The 17804-nt window shown below is 35.8% G+C and overlaps 1 protein-coding gene across 5 annotated transcripts in view; it reads left to right on the top strand.

Moving 5' to 3' along the window:
* Positions 1–17418, top strand: part of NSRP1 (nuclear speckle splicing regulatory protein 1) — a 73900-nt gene extending 56482 nt beyond the window's left edge. For 4 of the 5 annotated variants that reach the window (XM_058560176.1, XM_058560179.1, XM_058560175.1 and 1 more), the window contains 5 exons: positions 3496–3552; positions 8350–8478; positions 9641–9848; positions 13796–13904; positions 15893–17418. In XM_058560176.1, the coding sequence (XP_058416159.1) occupies positions 3496–3552; positions 8350–8478; positions 9641–9848; positions 13796–13904; positions 15893–16958 (1569 nt within the window). In that variant the 3' untranslated portion in view covers positions 16959–17418. The remainder of the gene's footprint in view (positions 1–3495; positions 3553–8349; positions 8479–9640; positions 9849–13795; positions 13905–15892) is intronic. The other variant, XM_058560178.1, reaches the window with a different exon arrangement.
* The last annotated feature ends 386 nt before the right edge of the window (positions 17419–17804 follow it).

The following is a 17804-nucleotide window of genomic DNA, read 5'->3' as shown; positions in this document are numbered from 1 at the left end:
AGGAACCTACCAACTCTTAGATTGGACATAAAAAATTAAGATGTTGATCAAATATGGGTCTTCTCCCACTCTCAGTGCTATGCACGTAGTGGGCTCTCAGAACATGTTTGTTGAATTAAGTTGAAACATTTGCAAGGGACTACTACAGGTTTTTTAAAAGCTATTTACCTGAGATTTTTGGTAGAAAACCTATTTTGAAAGATAAGTGTGGTACAATAGCAGTTTTTGCACTTTTAAGACAGAATCTTTGCAATTTGAACCAATTTACAAATGATTTTTTCTTTAAGGTAAAGACCCTTACAGGGAGTAATTTTTGTCTTCCTAAATTTAAAACTAATGATAATTTGTGGTTTTATTAGAAGGCACCATTTATATAAATAATCTCTTATATTATTCTGTGCTGGTCTTCAGACACAGAATTAGAATAATTGCCTGTCTGCCAGTTTTGAAAGCAATTAATTAATGACTGTATTGTGTGGTTTGGTCATATTCAACCTTAATCATTTTTTTAACAGCTATTTTTCCTTAGGTCACTTATAAGCTAGAATATTTTGTGGCAAGAACTGAAGTGTTTTATAATATCTGTGCTAAGCAGGATACATTCTTTTAAAATAATGCTGAGTGAAAAAAAATCATCTCAAAATGATTGCATTTGTTTAACATTCACGAAGTAACATAATTATAGAGATAGGGAATAGATTAGTGGTTGCCGGGGATTAGGGATGGGGAAGGAGAGGTGGATATGGCTATAGAGGGGAAGCACAAAGGAATATCATGGTGATGGTACAGTTCAGTATCTTGATTGTGGTGGTAGTTACACGAAGCTATCCATATCGTAAAATAGCATAGAGCTATACACATACACAAATGTGTGCATGTATAACTGGTAAAATCTGAATAAGCTCTAAAGTTAGAGGCTGATATGTTGGCCGTTATATATCTTAGTTTTGTTTTATTCAGAGGGCACATATATAAAATCTTTCTTTTGCTGAGTTCAGTAAGAGGAAGCCTTCCTTTATTTATGCACGAGGACCTGCTTTTGTCATTTTTATCTTCTCTTGCATATCCTTCCCTTTTATGGAAACTAGACTAAATTCAAAGTTGAGTCTTAAATTTTGGTAGTAGTTTAATTTAAGGATATCTCTAAAAACTTGGAAAGCACTTGACCTTTAAAATATAATCTTATTGATCCTGCTTTTAATTTTACTAGTTATTTTTATCTCCAATCTGGATCTAGGCTAGAGTTTCTTATGTTTATGTAGAAGATTTTAAAATACCATTTAATACATTTATTGATATTTATGTAGGATCACTGTTACAGAAACAACTAAAAGTTTTAGTGCTACTCTTTTCGTTTTTAACTTTTTGTGTGTATGTGTTTAAACAAGTTGTTGGCATTTTAGTCATCATCTTTAATAGTCATTGTCAGAGTTCCTTTAGTTAGCAAACTGAGAATCAAATGTGCTTCAAAGGAGATAATCCTCCCTGACTTTTTCAGCTTAAGTTCAGAGTTACCTTTTTATCCACTGATGCTATTGGAATTCCAGGGATACAAGTCGTTAAATATCCTTCCCTCCATTATGTTATCACCCTGTAAGTAATAACATCTGATTTTTTTTTTTCAAAGGTCAGGCTTCATCCTTCTAAACAGCTGTAAACGTGGAAACAAAGCCTCTTGAGATGTCGCAGAGTATATATACTTTACATAGGAGAGGCCCTCCTCAGTCTACTTATTCTACATTATATAAAAGTCTAAAAAGTAATAGCCTTGTGTTTTATTTTTCCAAGTTCAGTAGTTTAGGTTGAAGCAACCAATTTAAAAGTGATAGCAGGTGAACTGTGACAGACTGGAGAAGACATAGAAAAAAATAATAAAAGAAGTGTAAGTCCAGCATTTGGAGACTGACTTTGCTATTCAGTCCTGAAGACATTACTAACTCAATGATCAAGAAAAATATTTTTAATTTACATTAATTTGAAAGAATGAGGCATAGAAATACATTGAAAAGAATTTCATGAGATATGATTATGAGAATATTTAATGTTTTAATGTTTAAAATTGATATTCTAAGGAGTGAAAAATGTATCATATCACATAACCGGGAAATTTGAATTCAGTGTGTATTACGCAAGTAGTGCACTTAGCATAGCACTTGGCTCTATAAATGTTAGCTACTATTATTATTTTTGTTATCAACATCTCTTTCTCTAGTTGGAGTCAATTTACTATCCTTAAATTGTCCTTAGTTCTTTGCCTGTACGCTTCTTTTGATTTATTAAGTATATGTTCTATTCCTTGTGTGGTCTTTGTGTATTAACTTTATCTCTATGGTCAAAGGGAACTAGAATCAGGTTTATTTATTTTGTTTTGTTTGTTGCCATGGAAAACAAAGGAAGCACCAGTTGATACTATATAGCTGAAAACAGCAAATGTCAATAGGCTAGAGAACTATAGTCCTAGGGCTGAGATTTATATTTTTAATTAAAAATAAATTCATAGTAGCCTTATTTTTTTCTTTTTAGTATATAACTCACATAAAATTCACCCTTTTAAAGTGTACATTTCAGTGTTGGTTGGTGTATTTACAAAGCCTTATATTTTAAGGAAACGTTTTTTCTTAAGTATTCTAATTATATTTCTTTTCTTAGCTGTAAGTCTTTACTTTTGCCCATGTGGTTACTACTTCCTATACTCCTTTTGCCTTCTCCTAAGTTCTTTTTGATTCAGGTCTAATGTCATATCTTTCTTGATATGTAAGGCTTTGTTTATTTCTCATACATTTAGTTTCCTCCTACTCTGTGCTCCCACAGCCCTTTTTTATCCGTTTATTATATTGCTTATCACATTTATTTTGTAATTATCTTTAGTTATTGGTCTTCCTTTTCAGACCATTTGTCTCTCAAGAACAGAGACTGTTCTTGTTTTCCCTCTGTCTTCAGGAGCTAGAACAAAGCCTGATAGGATAGGCTTCTTAGTACCTATTTATTGAACGATTATAACCACAGATAGTTCTGGCTACCCCTAAGCCTTAAGCATACACTAGGAGCTTATTATACTATATTAAATGGTGAATATTAAAATAATGTGCTTTTTGTTGCTGGGAATCATACCATTTTAGTGTTGAAAGGGACCAATCCTCCCCCACTGAACACGTGAATGCTCACACATGCACATTCACATGTGCACACGAAGCAAATTGAAATCCATAGAGGTTGAATTGACCTAGTGGTGAAGTTGAAACTAAAAACCCACGTTACCTCATTTTTTTCCTGTGCCATTCTATTTTCTCTTAAACCTTACAGCCTGGTCTGATGATTTACGATGAAAATTCGTTTGTTTCCTAAAGTTTAGGGAAAAGACCTTGGAATCATTAGTTTAATTCATAATATTATCTTTCTATTTTTAACTATAAGTGAGGAACCAATTGCCAACCAGAATACTGGAAAAGAATTTTAAATTGGTTTAAGCAATGACAGCATTTTTCTGTTTTATAGACCTCCGTGAGTGAGAGCCTTCAGAGGGAAGCTGCTAAGAAGCAAGCGATGAAACAGGTAAGGTGGAACAGTGAGTTAGATGTGTTTGGTAAAGTTAAGTATTTCAGCTCACATTTTTAAGTATCAGTTTTGGTATCTAGGTGCTGAGACTAAACAGAGTAGGTGTGTATAAAGAAATAATTTTATCGTGACCCTTGTTCTTGAAAATGCATAAGAGGTTTGTTGATTTACTTAGATTTCAAGTTTCTTGTATAAATTTTAAAGGAAAAAAACACAGTGAAGAATTAGCTCTTTATTGCTGTGTTGTAGATTAAACTCTTTCCTGCTTTCAGATGTCTAAGTATTCTGACAATGGATTATATGGTTTAATAATTCCTGCTAGTGAGCTAAAAAAAGTCTCTTCACAACCAAAGGGATTTCACAATTTTATAATTATTTGAAATTCATCTACCAAGGAAGGGGAATATCAGGTAATTTTCAGTAGACTTGCTAGCACCTTATATTTTATAGTGCTGTATAGTATTTCCAAGCACTTTTTATATACGTACATTATCTTTTTAAAATTCTCACAAACCTGCCCATGGTCCTGATTAAGAAATCTGAAGCTTCAAAAGGATAAATTACCCTTCATAATCACATAGCTAATTACAGAACTAGGCTTAAAAGTTTACTGATTTTTCTACTACTACCAATGTATCTTAGGTTTAGCTGCTGCAGAACATAATGAAGTTAAACAATGGCAAAGTACCTTTCTTTTTGATTTTAATTCTTTCCCTTCTACATTTTCTTTAATTTTTGGCACCTGTTTCTCCCTTGTTTAACTAGAATCCTGCATAAGGATAAATTTGTTAAGTACTTTCTGTGTGCCAGACATTGTGACAACTACTTTCCAAGAATTATCTAATTCTTTGAATAATCCTATGAGATAGATGCTCTTACCATCCCCATTTTGTGGTTGAGGAAATGAAGGCAAAAAGGATTTATGTGACTTTCATGAGGTCTCATGCTTAGTAAATGGTCAAGTTGTGTTCAAGCCCAGGCAGTGAAATTGCAGAGCCCAAGCTTTTAGCCACTGTGTTTTACTGCCTCCCTGGGGGAATGGGCACAGAATTGTCTTTAGTTATTTTAAGATAACATCTTAGTTTCATAGTGAGATATAACATGTAACTCAGCAGTCTCAAAATGATTTAATACACACATAAAAACATCTAAAAAACTGTGATTCTTTACCATAAATGCTTGTGCTTTGAATCAGAATTTTAGAGCTCAAAAGAATTTGAGACCATCAAGTTCAACTTCTTCACTATATAGATGAGAGAATTAGTTCCAGAGAGTCTGGTAACTTCTCCAAGGTCATGTAGATGTCTTGTTTTCTAGTGTACTTTTGACATTTTTGTGCTGCCTTTTCTTATTCACTTAACTCATAAGTCCCAAATCTAATTTTATTCTTAACTCTGGCTTGGTCAAAGCCACTTTTTCTATTAGTGAGACTTTTTCATAGTTTTCTTGGAAATTGGGAATGCTGCTACAGCTCTTGTACCTCTCACCTGCCTGCTGCTGCTTTGATTTCCCACTTATACTACCTACTTTTCACCTTGTTTTCCACTTGGATGCTCTTGTCTTCTGCTTTAATCCCAAACTAACTTTTATCATGAAGAATACTAGCTTGATTGCATTTACTAAATCTAAGAGAAAATACTCTTATACATGTGGTACTTTATCTAATAGTTAGACCACTTTTTTTCTTTCTTTTTATTCTTTTTTTTTTCCTCGAGGAAGATCAGCCCTGAGCTAACATCCATGTCAATCCTCCCCTTTTTGCTGAGGAAGACCGGCTCTGAGCTAACATCTATTGCCAATCCTCCTGTTTTTTTCCCCAAAGCCCCAGCAGATAGTTGTATGTCATAGTTGCACATCCTTCTAGTTGCTGCATGTGGGATGTGGCCTCAGCATGGCCGGAGAAGCGGTGCCTCGGTGCACGCCCAGGATCCGAACCCGGGGCACCAGTAGCGGAGCGCGCGCACTTAACCACTAAGCCACGGGGCCGGCCCCATCTTTTTATTCTTTTTTCTGGACCTCAAGTGCACAGAACTGATGACGACAACATTATCTTACTTTCTATTTCATTTGAAAAGATTTTAATGTGTCGTCATTAAATATATTATTTGCTGTAGGTCTTTGGTAGATACTGTTGTCAAGCTAAGGAAATTCTTTTCTGATCTTGGTTTGAGGTTGTTTTTATTGTTTATTTTTAAAAATCGTGAATGAACTATGTAAAAAGGATAATACTTCATGACCATGTTGGATTCAATCCGATAAAGTAAGGTCAGTTTAACTTTTAGAAAATCAGTCATTGTAACTTCACATAAATGGTATAAACCCAACATAGGCATAAGGTATTATCCTTTTTATGTACTGTTGCTTTGGTTTATTAAAATTTCATTAAGGATTTTTATGTAAGTGTTGAAGAGTTTTCCATCATAAGTGAGACTGGCCTGTAATTTTCCTTTTCTTTCACTGTAATTATCCAGATTGAAAAAAATATAAAAGTCTGACAATCCCAAGGTTGTGGGTCGTATAAAATGAGCTAATGATATATACGTTTTATGAGTTTATTTCTACTTCATTAATTTTGGTCCTGACAAATTAGTGATTTCTTCATTCTGCTATCTTTGGGTTTATTTTGTTATTTTTCTAACTTTTTGAGATGAATGTATAGCTCTCTTTTTTTTAGCCTTCTTTTCTAATATAGGTATTTAAAGCTATACATTTCCCTCTAAGCACTGCTATAGCTGCATCTCACAAATTTTGATAAATAGTATTTTTTTATTCAGTTCAGAAAATTTTCTAATTTCCATTATTCTTCTTTGACTCATGGGTTATGTAGAATTTAACTTCTAAACATATAGGGGGGTTTGGTTACCTTTTTGTTATTGATTTCTAATATGATTTCTCTGTGTTTCAAGATCATGCATTGTTTTGTTTCCTATCTTTACAACATGTTGAGATAAAATAGTCAGTTTTTATAAATATTCCTTCTATGTTTGAAACATGTGCTGTTTGTTTTCATTGGGCCAGTTGTGTTAATCCATATATACTAATTTTTTTATCTGTTCTATTAATTACTGAGAGGGGTATGTTAAAATCCTTTACTTTGGTTGTGGACTTGTCTATTTTTCCTTAGATTTCTGTTCAGTTTTTGCTTTATATATTTTGAGACTTAAGTTAATAATGACTTATATCGATACACATGCTCCCCTGCCATCTTCCCAGCATATACAAAAGCATGTTATCAATTTAAAACAGCCTTAGTGTCCCTTTTCCCTTGCTTTTTGTGATGGTGTTGGTTATTAAATCTTGAATTCCAAATGTTTCCCTCTTTGAGTTCTCCAGGTTGGTTTTGGGGAGGGAGCAGGAGTGCTAATTTATCACATAGGCAGGAGAATCGTTGTTTTTCTGAGGTTAAAGTAAATGTTGAAAAGTGAGAAAATTTTTTAATCTCTTAAACAATATTCCAGAAAAAAAATTTTTAAGCTAGCATGTACATCAATCCCAGAGTCTAATTGTTAATGTGTAAAAACATGAGACTATCACATCAGTTCTTTGAATAATTGTAATATCACTCGGTCACTTAAAAGAGATCCCTTTTGTGTTCCACACTACAAGAGGCAATGTAGCAATTAAAGAAAAAGTTAAAATATGTAGTCTCTGTACCTCAGGAATTTACAAACTGGGGGAGAGACTAAGATTTGTGAAACAACTAGAAAGCAATAACATCAAGCATATTATTAAGAATTAAATATTGCAATATAGAATGTGCCATCAGAGTTCAAAAGAAAGAGATCGTTGTGGGTAAAAGTCCTCAGAGATGGCCTCATTTAGAAGGTAGGGGTTGAGCTGACCCTGAAGCTCTAGATAAGATTTTGATGGCCTGAAAGCAGGAGGAACATTTTATCTTAAATGGGGAACATGATGAACAAAGGCAGAGGACGTTTTGTTTTTGTTTTGGTTTTTTTGCTAGGAGGATCAGCCTCGAGCTAACATCTGCCAATCCTCCTCTTTTTGCTGAGGAAGACTGGCCCTGGGCTAACATCCATGCCCATCTTCCTCTACCTTATATGGGACACCGCCACAGCATGGCTTGCCAGGCGGTGCGTCGGTGCGCACCGGGATCCGAATTGGTGAACTCCAGGCCGCCGCAGTGGAGCGCGCGTACTTAACCACTTGCGCCACTGGGCCGGCCCGGCAGAGGACTTTATACAATTAAAATTGCAAAAATATTAATTACGAAGTGTCCCTATTTTTCTGTTAAGTTGGGAGCTTTTTAAAAAGTATTTCCTACCATTTGAAAACTGAACATTTTATTTGGTAACAGCTAAAAATGATATGAAAGTTTGGTATGTAATATAATATAGGCATCTCAAAATCAAGGGTAGATGTTTTTAAGTCATGTTTTGGACCTTTTGGTATGGATAGTTCTACTTATGTAACAAATGAATAGATAATAATAGTTAACATTTATTGAACACTTACTCTCTGTCAGGCTCTATTCTAAGTGCTTTAAGTTTGTTAAGTTATTGGTGTAGCTTGAAGGTAGCTACACCTTTTTTTTCGATGACGAAAACTGAGGCACAAAAAGATTAAACAAACTTGCCCAAGTATCTAGTAAGTATAGAGGCAGGATTCAAACCCAGGCAGCTTGGCTCTAGAATTGATGTTCATATTCTCTGTCTAAAATGTGATTGATACAATTTTTATGTTATAGTTCTGATTTGTAATCTCTCAAAAAAATTGCTTAGACTTTTTGTGGTGTCTTTTAGCTGGCTCACATTTTTGAAACTTTTTTTTTTTAAGACCAAACTGGAAATCCAGAAGGCACTTGCAGAAGATTCCACTGTATATGAATATGACAGTATTTATGATGAAATGCAGAAAAAAAAGGAGGAAAGTAATCCCAAATTGCTTTTGGGAAAAGACCGAAAGGTTTGTAGCTGAAAACGTGAACTTTCTTTGACCTTGACCTGCGTTTTGTATCTTAATGTTATTTCAGCATGAGGATGATCTAAGAAAAAGCTGTTAGGTATTTGAAGTGTGAAGAGCCCCTAGTTCAAGATATTATATATTCGACTTAGAACCCAGGAAGCCCTACATTTAGTATTCCTAACTGGAGCAAGTGAATTATCCAACAATTTTATAAATTCTATTTTTTGCTTTAAAACCTTTGCAAACAATTTTTTGAAAAATTTTCCTTAGAAAGTCTTTGTACTGTTCCTGCTCCTGTTTGTGTTTATTTGTGTTTTATCATCCTCTCATTTTTTTATTGCTTCCTAGCTGGTAACTGAATCATCTGTGCATATCACAATCATATTTTTAGTTTGAAAAAAATGGAGTTTGGGAAATTGAAATAAGTTTTTTCTGTCACTTTTATTCTTTCACAAGTACAGATTGATTTTTAAGGATCGTTGCATCCTACAGTATCTGCAAGTAGAGTGATAGGGTAAAATTATATTAAAGCTACTATTTTAAATAATCATATTTCAACTAATGTGGAAAACTAGTAAGAACCTTTCTCACTGATGTATCTGTTGAAGAAGGATTAAAACAGTACCAGTAAAAGAGTGAGAAAAACAGTGGGAAGATTACTTATTTAGTTTGACATTTAAAAAAAAAAAGTAAAATAGGGCCAGCCCAGTGGTGTAGTGATTAAGTTTGGCTCCCTCCTCTTTGGCAGCCCGGGTTCACAGGTTTGGATCCCGGATGTGGACCTATACCATTCATCAAGCCATGCTGTGGCGGTGGCCCACTTACAAAATAGAGGAAGATTGGCACAGATGTTAGACCAGGGATAATCTTCCTCAAGCAAAAAGGAAGATTCGGAACAGATGTTAGCTCAGGACCAATCTTCCTCACCAAAGGAAAAAAAAAAGTAAAATAGCATTTTGAATTTCTGTCTTTACACCTAAGTTTTTATTGAAAAGAATTTTAGTTTCAATCTTGCTAGTAAATTTATACTGAATCTTGAGAAGATGACGATCCTACCTATTTAGACTAGCCATTTCTATCTTAATGAATTCATGATAAAAAATAAGATATTAACAATTATTACCTTTGACTCTTTCCTAAATAATCTTATTTTTTCCCTCAGCCCAAGTATATTCACAACTTACTAAAAGCAGTTGAGATCAGAAAAAAGGAACAGGAAAAAAGAATGGAAAAGAAAATACAGAGAGAACGAGAAATGGAAAAGGGAGAATTTGATGATAAAGAGGCATTTGTGACATCTGCTTATAAGAAGAAACTACAAGAGAGAGCTGAAGAGGAAGAAAGAGAAAAGAGGGCTGCTGCACTGGAAGGTGAAGTGGAAAAGGGAGAAGGGTAGGAGGAAACAAAAGCAGCAGAATTCTGCCCTGTGGTTAGCCATGTGCTCTGTCACTGAACTCTTAGATTATAATGTTGTAGTCATAATTCATGTCTATGAATTCCAAGTACAAAGTATTATATAGTATTATAAAACAGGAGATTTTAACTAAAAACACAGTTACACTCTTAGTAACTATTACTTCTACTGGACTTTTCACTTATGACTCATTTTGTTGCTTAAAGCTATGGTCATTACAAGTCATTGCCTTAGAAAATGATTCCAAATGGAAAAACATTTCTTACAAGGCATAACACCATGACATTTTATAAACTGAGATTTAAATACTAGTTATATTTTCTGGGATGAGAAAACTAGAGTAGTATCACTCAAGGAGCATCAACAGGGCATTTAGGAAAAAAATAACGTTAATTCAAGAAGGAACAACAATGTGCAGAGCCCAAAGAATATCCCAGTGCTTTACTTCAATGCTTTCTACTCATGATCATTTCTCAAGATCTAAGTAAAATATGTACTTATAAACAGCTTAATTGGCAAGTGCTCATCATCTTTAAGTGGAAGAAAACCAAATCTGTAAGACTCAGTCTAAGCATGTACTGTGTTCATCAGAGCACCAGGCGGCAAACTTTCTGTAAAGAGCCACATAGGTCCTTTATATTTGGGTCATGCCTGAAATAATAAACCTATCCATATTCCAATGTACAACAAGGAAAAAAATGTCCACATCAAAAAATTTTCTTTTAAGCTGTTGGGGTAGAAGTGTACATAATACGTTTGCCCATATTTGATTGGCAAAATTAGTCACATGACCTCAATTAACCAATGATAAAGTAAAAAATGTAATCTCTAACTAAGCAGCCATGGGCCCAGCTTAAATTCTGTTACCACAGAAGGTAAAAATAGATCTAGGTGAATTACAGGCATACCTCAGAGATACTGAGGGTTCTTTCCCAGACCACCGCAGTAAAGCGGATATCACGACAAAGTGAGTCACGTGAATTTTTTTGGTTTTCCAGTGCATATAAAAGTTGTGTTTACACTATGCTGTAGTCTGTTTTAAAGTGTGCAGCAGCATTATTTCTAAAAACCAGTGACTATACCTTAATTAAAAAATGTTTTGTTGCTAAAAAATGCTTACCGTCATCTGAGCCTTCAGCAAGTCATCATCTTTTTGCTAATGGAGAGTCTTGCCTCGATGTTGATGTCTACTGGCTGACTGATTGGGGTTGTGGTTGCTGAAGGCTGGGGTGGCCGTGGCAATTTCTTAAAATCAGACAATGAAGTCTGCCACGTCGACTGACTCTTCCTTGCACGCAGTTTCTCTGTAGCACACAATGCTGTTTGACAGCATATTACCTGCAGTAGAACTGCTTTCAAAATTGGAATCAATCCTCTAAACCCCTACTGCTGCTTTATCAGCTAAGTTTATGTAATATTCTAAATCCTTTGTTGTCATTTCAACAATCTTCACAGCATCTTCACCAGGAGTAGATTCCATCTCAAGAAACCACTTTCTTTGATCACCCACAGGAAGCAACTCCTCATCCATTACAGTTTTATCTGAGATTGCAGCAACTCAGTCATATCTTCAGGCTCCACTCCTAATTCTAGTTTTCTTGCTATTTCCACCACATCTGCAGTTACTTCCTCCACTGAAGTCGTGAACCCCTCAAAGTCATCCATGAGGGTTGGCATCAACTTCTTCCAAACTCCTGTTAATGTTGATATTTTGACCTCTTCCCATGAATCGTGAATGTTCTCAATGGCATCCAGAATGGCGAATTCTTTCCAGAAGGTTTTCAGTTTACTCTGTTGCCAGATCCATTAGAGGAATTACTACGTATGGCAGCGATAGCCTTATGAAATGTATTTCTTAAATAATAAGACTTGCAAGTCGAAATTACTTCTGATCCATGAGCTGTGCAGAATGGATGTTGTGTTAGCAGGCATGAAAACAGCATTAATCTGGTTGTACATCTCCGTCAGAGCTCTTGGGTGACCGGGTGCATTGTTAACGAGCAGCAATTTCTTGAAAGGAATCTTTTTTTCTGAGCAGTAGGTCTTGACAGTGGGCTTAAAATAGTCAGTAAACAATATTGTAAAAAGATGTGCTGTCATCCAGGCTTTGTTGTTCCATGTAGAGAGCACAGGCAGAGTAGATTTACGTAATTCTTAAGGGCCCTAGGATTTTCAGAATGGTAAATGAGCACTGGCTTCCACTTAAAGTAATCAGCTGCATCAGCCCCTAGCAAGAGAATAAGCCTGTCCTTTGAAGCCAGGCATTGACTTCTCCTCTCTAGCTATGAAAGTCCTAGATGGTGTCTTCTTCCAATATAAGGCTGTTCCGTCTACAGTGAAAATCTATCATTAGTGGAGCCACCTTCATTAATCATCTTAGCTAGAGATCTTCTGGATAATTTACTGTAGCTTCTACACGAGCACTTGCTGCTTCACCTTGCACCTTTATGTTATGGAGATGGTTTCTTTTCTTAAACCTCAGGAACCAACCTCTGCTAGCTTCGAACTTTTCTTCTGCAGCTTCCTCACCTCTCTCAGACTTTACAGAATTGAAGAGAATTAGGCCTTGCTCTTCTTTTGTGTGTGTGAGGAAGATCAGCCCTGAGCTAACATCCAAGCTAATCCTCCTCTTTTTTTTTTTTGCTGAGGAAGACCAGCTCTGAGCTAAGATCTATTGCCAATCCTCCTCCCTTTTTTTTTCCCCAAAGCCCCAGTAGATAGTTGTATGTCATAGTTGCATATCCTTCTAGTTGCTGTATGTGGGACGCAGCCTCAGCATGGCCAGAGAAGCAGTGTGTCGGTGCGCGCCCGGGATCCAAACCCGGGCCACCAGTAGCGGAGAGCGCGCGTACTTAACCGCTAAGCCACCGGGCCGGCCCCGGCCTTGCTCTTGATTAGGCTTTGGCTTAAGGGAATGTGGTGGCTGGTCTGATCTATCTAGACCATTAAACTTTCTTCATATCAGCAATAAGGCTGTTTCACTTTCTTATCATTCATATGTTCACTGGAGTAGCACTTTTAATTTCCTTCAGAAACTTTTCCTTTGCGCTCACAACTTGGCTAACTGCTTGGTGCAAGAGGCCTAGCTTCGGCCTATCTCTGCTTTCAACATGCCTTCCTCATTAAGCTTAATCATTTCTAGCTTTGATTTAAAGTGAGACACTTGTGGCTCCTTTCAGTTGAACACTTAGGAGGGTTATTAATTGGCCTAATTTCAATATTGTGTCTCAGGGAGTAGGGAAACCCGAGGAGAGGGAGAGAGATGAGGGAACAGCCAGTTGGTACAGCAGTTGGAATACACACATTTATCAGCTAAGTTTGCTGTCTTATATGGACATGGTTTGTGGCACGCCGAAACAATTACAATAGTAACATCAAAGACCACTGATAACAGATCACCATAACAAATATAATAGTAACAAAAAAACTTAGAAATGTTGCAAGAATTACCAGAATGTGACACAAAGACACGAAGTAAGCAAATGCTGGTGAAAAAATGGCACTGATTGACTTGTTCCATGCAGGGTTGCCACAAACCTTCAATTTGTAAAAAATGCAATATCTGTGAAGCTCAATAAAGCGAGTGGCAATAAAGTGAGATGTACCTGTAAATATTTTAGGCTTTGTGTGCCATATGATCTCTGTTGCAGTACACAACTCTGCCTTTTTAATGCAAAAGCAGCCTTAGACACTACGTAAATAAATGAACAGGGCTGCATTCAAATAAAATTTTATTTACAAAAATAGGCAGCCAGCCAAATTTGGCCTGCAGGCTGTAGTTTGCCAACTTCTCATTTAGCAAATAGTTTACACACTGTTTATGTTATATACTCTATGCCTCTAAAACTGAACTGCATTGTGCCTTGTTGAATATATTCTTCTCACTTTTGCTTTCCCTCTCAGCACATTTGGATGTCACCAAGCAGAAAGATCTCAGTGGATTTTATAGGCACCTATTAAATCAAGCAGTTGGTGAAGAGGAAGTACCTACATGCAGCTTTCGTGAAGCCAGGTAAGATATGGCGTATAGAATATTTAGAAGAAAGATACTGTTCATGATCTGTGGTTATGGGATCATTTTAATCCTCTGAAAGATAGAGGATCTCAGTGTTGTGTATCATGTTGTCAATCAAACTTGACCTAATTGAATGAATTAAGGATTTACAGTTTCTTAATTTAAATACCCACAGATTGAGTGTAAGATAATTTTTATTCTGCAGTATTCCTACATGCATGTTCAGATAGTGTATAAAAAGAGATGTAGTTTATTTTTGTGATTGGGACCCAGCCTCCATAAAATCTAAGATTCACATATGAAGGACTGGAAATGTACTATCTAGTAGGTAGCCACTAGTCGCATGTGGCTATTCAAATTTAAATTAAAATAAAATTTTGATTGCAACAGCCACATTTCAAGTACTCAGTTGCCACATGTGGTTAGTGGCTACCATATTGGACAGCACAGATAGGGACATTACCATTTCTGTAGATACTTCTGTTCATACTAGTCTAGAAAGTGAGGATTGGAAGATTTTCAATAAAATTATAAAGTATTGTAGGAATGGTGAAATGATTATGCCATAAGTATATAGCTGAAGGTAAAAGGGAGAATTTATCCTAAACTTGTAAGTAAATTTTTTTTTGGAACAGAAATATTCAGATTAGAGGATCTCAGTCTGTGTTGGTGGAAAGGGGAGAGACGAGAGAATGGAATTAAGGATGAAAAGAGAGAAGCCAGCCCGGTGGCATAGTGGTTAAGTTCATGTGCTCCGCTTCAGTGGCCCAGGGTTCACGGGTTCGGATCCCGGCGCGGACCTACACACGGCTCATGAAGCCATGCTGGGGCAGCATCCCATATACGAAATGGAGGAAGACTGGCACGGATGTTAGCTCAGGGACAATCTTCCCCAAGCAAAAAGAGGAAGATTGGCAATAGAGGTTAGCTCAGGGCCAGTCTTCCTCACTGAAAAAAGAAAAAAAAAAGATGAAAAGAGGGAATTAGGTTTATGCTCCTCCATGCCCCACAACTGCTAGGTTTTGATTGCGAAATTGATGAGAATTATGAGTCTAAGAAAGTATACTTAAAGATTGAGATTTTGAATGGAAAATTAGAGTGTCCTGTTAATTTCATCTGGAATAGTTGGGAGGCCAGCCATGAAACTCCATAATTTCATTTAATAGTTGCACTTCTCAGAGTCTAATAATAGAATTCCGAACTATTAGTAAGTCGTTTAGCAAAGACAGTTCTGCCAGCAGTTCCTAGAGAACCACAATTATTGCTCTATTAGTGTGATTAGTAAGTGATTAGTAGGAATGAATGTGTGAGTAATATAAATAAATTAAACACATTTATCAGCTTGGAAAATGTAGATGATGTAAACAATCTTAGTGTTATTGATTGTAATAGCTGGATGGATTCACATATTTCCATTTCGTTGTCATAGGTGCCAAGGGGTGTATCAGGATGCTGGTGCCTTTTTAATCATGAGAGGGATTATTTAGTAATAATCTTAGAATAGATTTTGAAACCATTTTGCTGTGAAAAAAATTACCTTCGTCTGTTTCCAGCGCTATTCTTAAATATTTTTTAAAAGAAAGAAAAATAAAAATCCAACAAAGAGCCACAACTTGAACCTGATGTTGTAAAAATAGTACTTAGATCCAGAATATATCTTACTTTTCCCAATTATTCTTTGTCTGTGCTTAGCAAAAATGAAGACCTTGCATAGACCCTGCCTGAAGGTTTTAGTGCTACAATACAGAAGGACTGATTTTCTCTATTTCACTTCCACCAATATTGAAAATATTTTGCATGTTTAGAAACTACTAGTTTATGGACGTTTATAAGATTGATATCAGCACCTTTTCACATTTGGATAATAAGAAAGTATATATAATTATAGTTGTATTGATTTAAGTATTGAGAAAAATTATATGAACAATTCTTTTGGTAACTACAGTTGATAATGTGGCATTTTGTGTTATATTATTTTTTTAAAGGTGTGGAATAAAGGAAGAGAAGTCAAGGGGTTATTCTGATGAAGTAAGTTCAGAGCACAGAATACCACATGAGAAATCCATTCTCCAAACTGTTGTGAAAGTGGAGGAAAACCCAGATGCAGACAGTGATTTTGATGCTAAGAGCAGTGAGGATGATGAAATGGAAGAAAATAATAAAGTGAACTGCAGAAGGGAAAAGGGCACAGAGACCTCTGAGAATGACTCCAAGCATCACAGGAATCAAACCTACTCACGGTCATCTAGTGAAGAAAGAGAGTATGGGACCAAACGCCACACAAAAAGTTCCAAGTCAAGAGGATATGAGAACAGGGAAGATGAGCATCAAGAGAGACAATCCAGGGACTGGGAGAACTATTACACTGAACGTGATTACCGAAAAGAAAAAAAGGATTCCCATAGGCACAGAGAGGCCAGTCATAGAGATTCTCATTGGAAGAGGCATGAACAAGAAGATAAACTGAGGGGAAGAGACCATAGAGAAAGAAATGACAGAGAATGGAAAAGGGAGAAAGACAGGGAGAAATATCCCCCAAGAGAGCAAGAAAGAGATAGACAAAGAAATGATCATGACCAACACAGTGAGAAAAGAGGAGAGAGGGAAGAGAAAAGCAAAGCAAAGGAAGAGCATATGAAAGCAAGGAAAGAAAGATATGAAAACAGTGATAAATGCAGAAATAGAGAAAAACGAGAAGTAAGTGTCCAGTCTTCGGAAAGAAATAGAGACAGAAAGGAAAGCAGCCCAAATTCTAGGGCAAAGGACGAGCTTCTTGACCAGGAAAGATCCAATAAAACAAGAAACATGGAAAAGGACAAAGAAAGAAACCCAGAGAAACCCTCTAGTTCTGAAACATCACGGGGAGCAAAACACAGAATCACAGAGGAACGCCAAGAGATGGGCAAAGAACAAGAGAGACCACATGAGGCAATGAACAAGTTTGCAAAGCGGAACAATGAAGAAACTGTAATGTCAGCTAGAGACAGGTACTTGGCCAGGCAGATGGCTCGGGTTAATGAAAAGACGTATATTGAGAAAGAAGATGATTGATGACTGCCCCGATAGAAAGACCTATGGAAGCACAGAAAATTATGACTCCTGGAACATGCTGTGTGAACACAGAAAGGAATGTGTTAACAGTGGTTGGGAGGGTATTTTTTAATGTATTTTCAAAATTCATTTGTGGTTTAGGTCTAAGTAAAAGTCCTTTCATCTTGAATGTTGAACAGAATTGATATATAATATTTACTTATTAATACCACATTCTTAGTTGTATTCAAGCAACCTAAAGAGTGTGTTAAATCCCTCTACTTAATGGGGAAAATTGACTCCACTACAACCATTAAAAAATAATTTAAACAACTCTCCTAATAATGTTGGTTTTGTTGCAGGAGCTGTTTTATAAATGTTGTATTTCAGATTAAAATATTTGGATTTGAACAATAAAGGAGAGAATATTATTATGCTTTATATCCTGAAATTTGTATTAAAGTATAAAATATGGATCATACATCTTGTCTGAATAAGTCATAGCATATTTGGCTTTAAATGAAAAAAATAGTGATATGTTTGTGTACTTAATTCATGCTTATATTTTATTTTAAAAGTAATGTCACTCATTTATGCCACAATTCCTCTTTTTTTTTTTTTATTAAAAATCACTTTAATTATGAAATCCCAGCAAGTGAGTAAGTTAGTTATATATATAAATTAGTTTTAGCTAAGGATGAAAAGATGGAGACGTTTAGCCTAAATGAAAGTAGCTGAAGATCAGGTGGCCTATTTACGAGCATGTCTTGTTTTATATACTCTAAAGATAGTACAGCTTATTACAGGTTCTATTTATATGTCAAAATAAAACTAGAATTTCTGTACTGAGTGTTTGAAACTTGCCAT

The sequence above is a fragment of the Diceros bicornis genome, chromosome 18, assembly GCF_020826845.1.
Source record: "Diceros bicornis minor isolate mBicDic1 chromosome 18, mDicBic1.mat.cur, whole genome shotgun sequence".
In the NCBI taxonomy this organism is placed as follows: Eukaryota; Metazoa; Chordata; class Mammalia; order Perissodactyla; family Rhinocerotidae; genus Diceros; species Diceros bicornis.
This window is presented reverse-complemented; position numbering and strand designations above follow the sequence as displayed.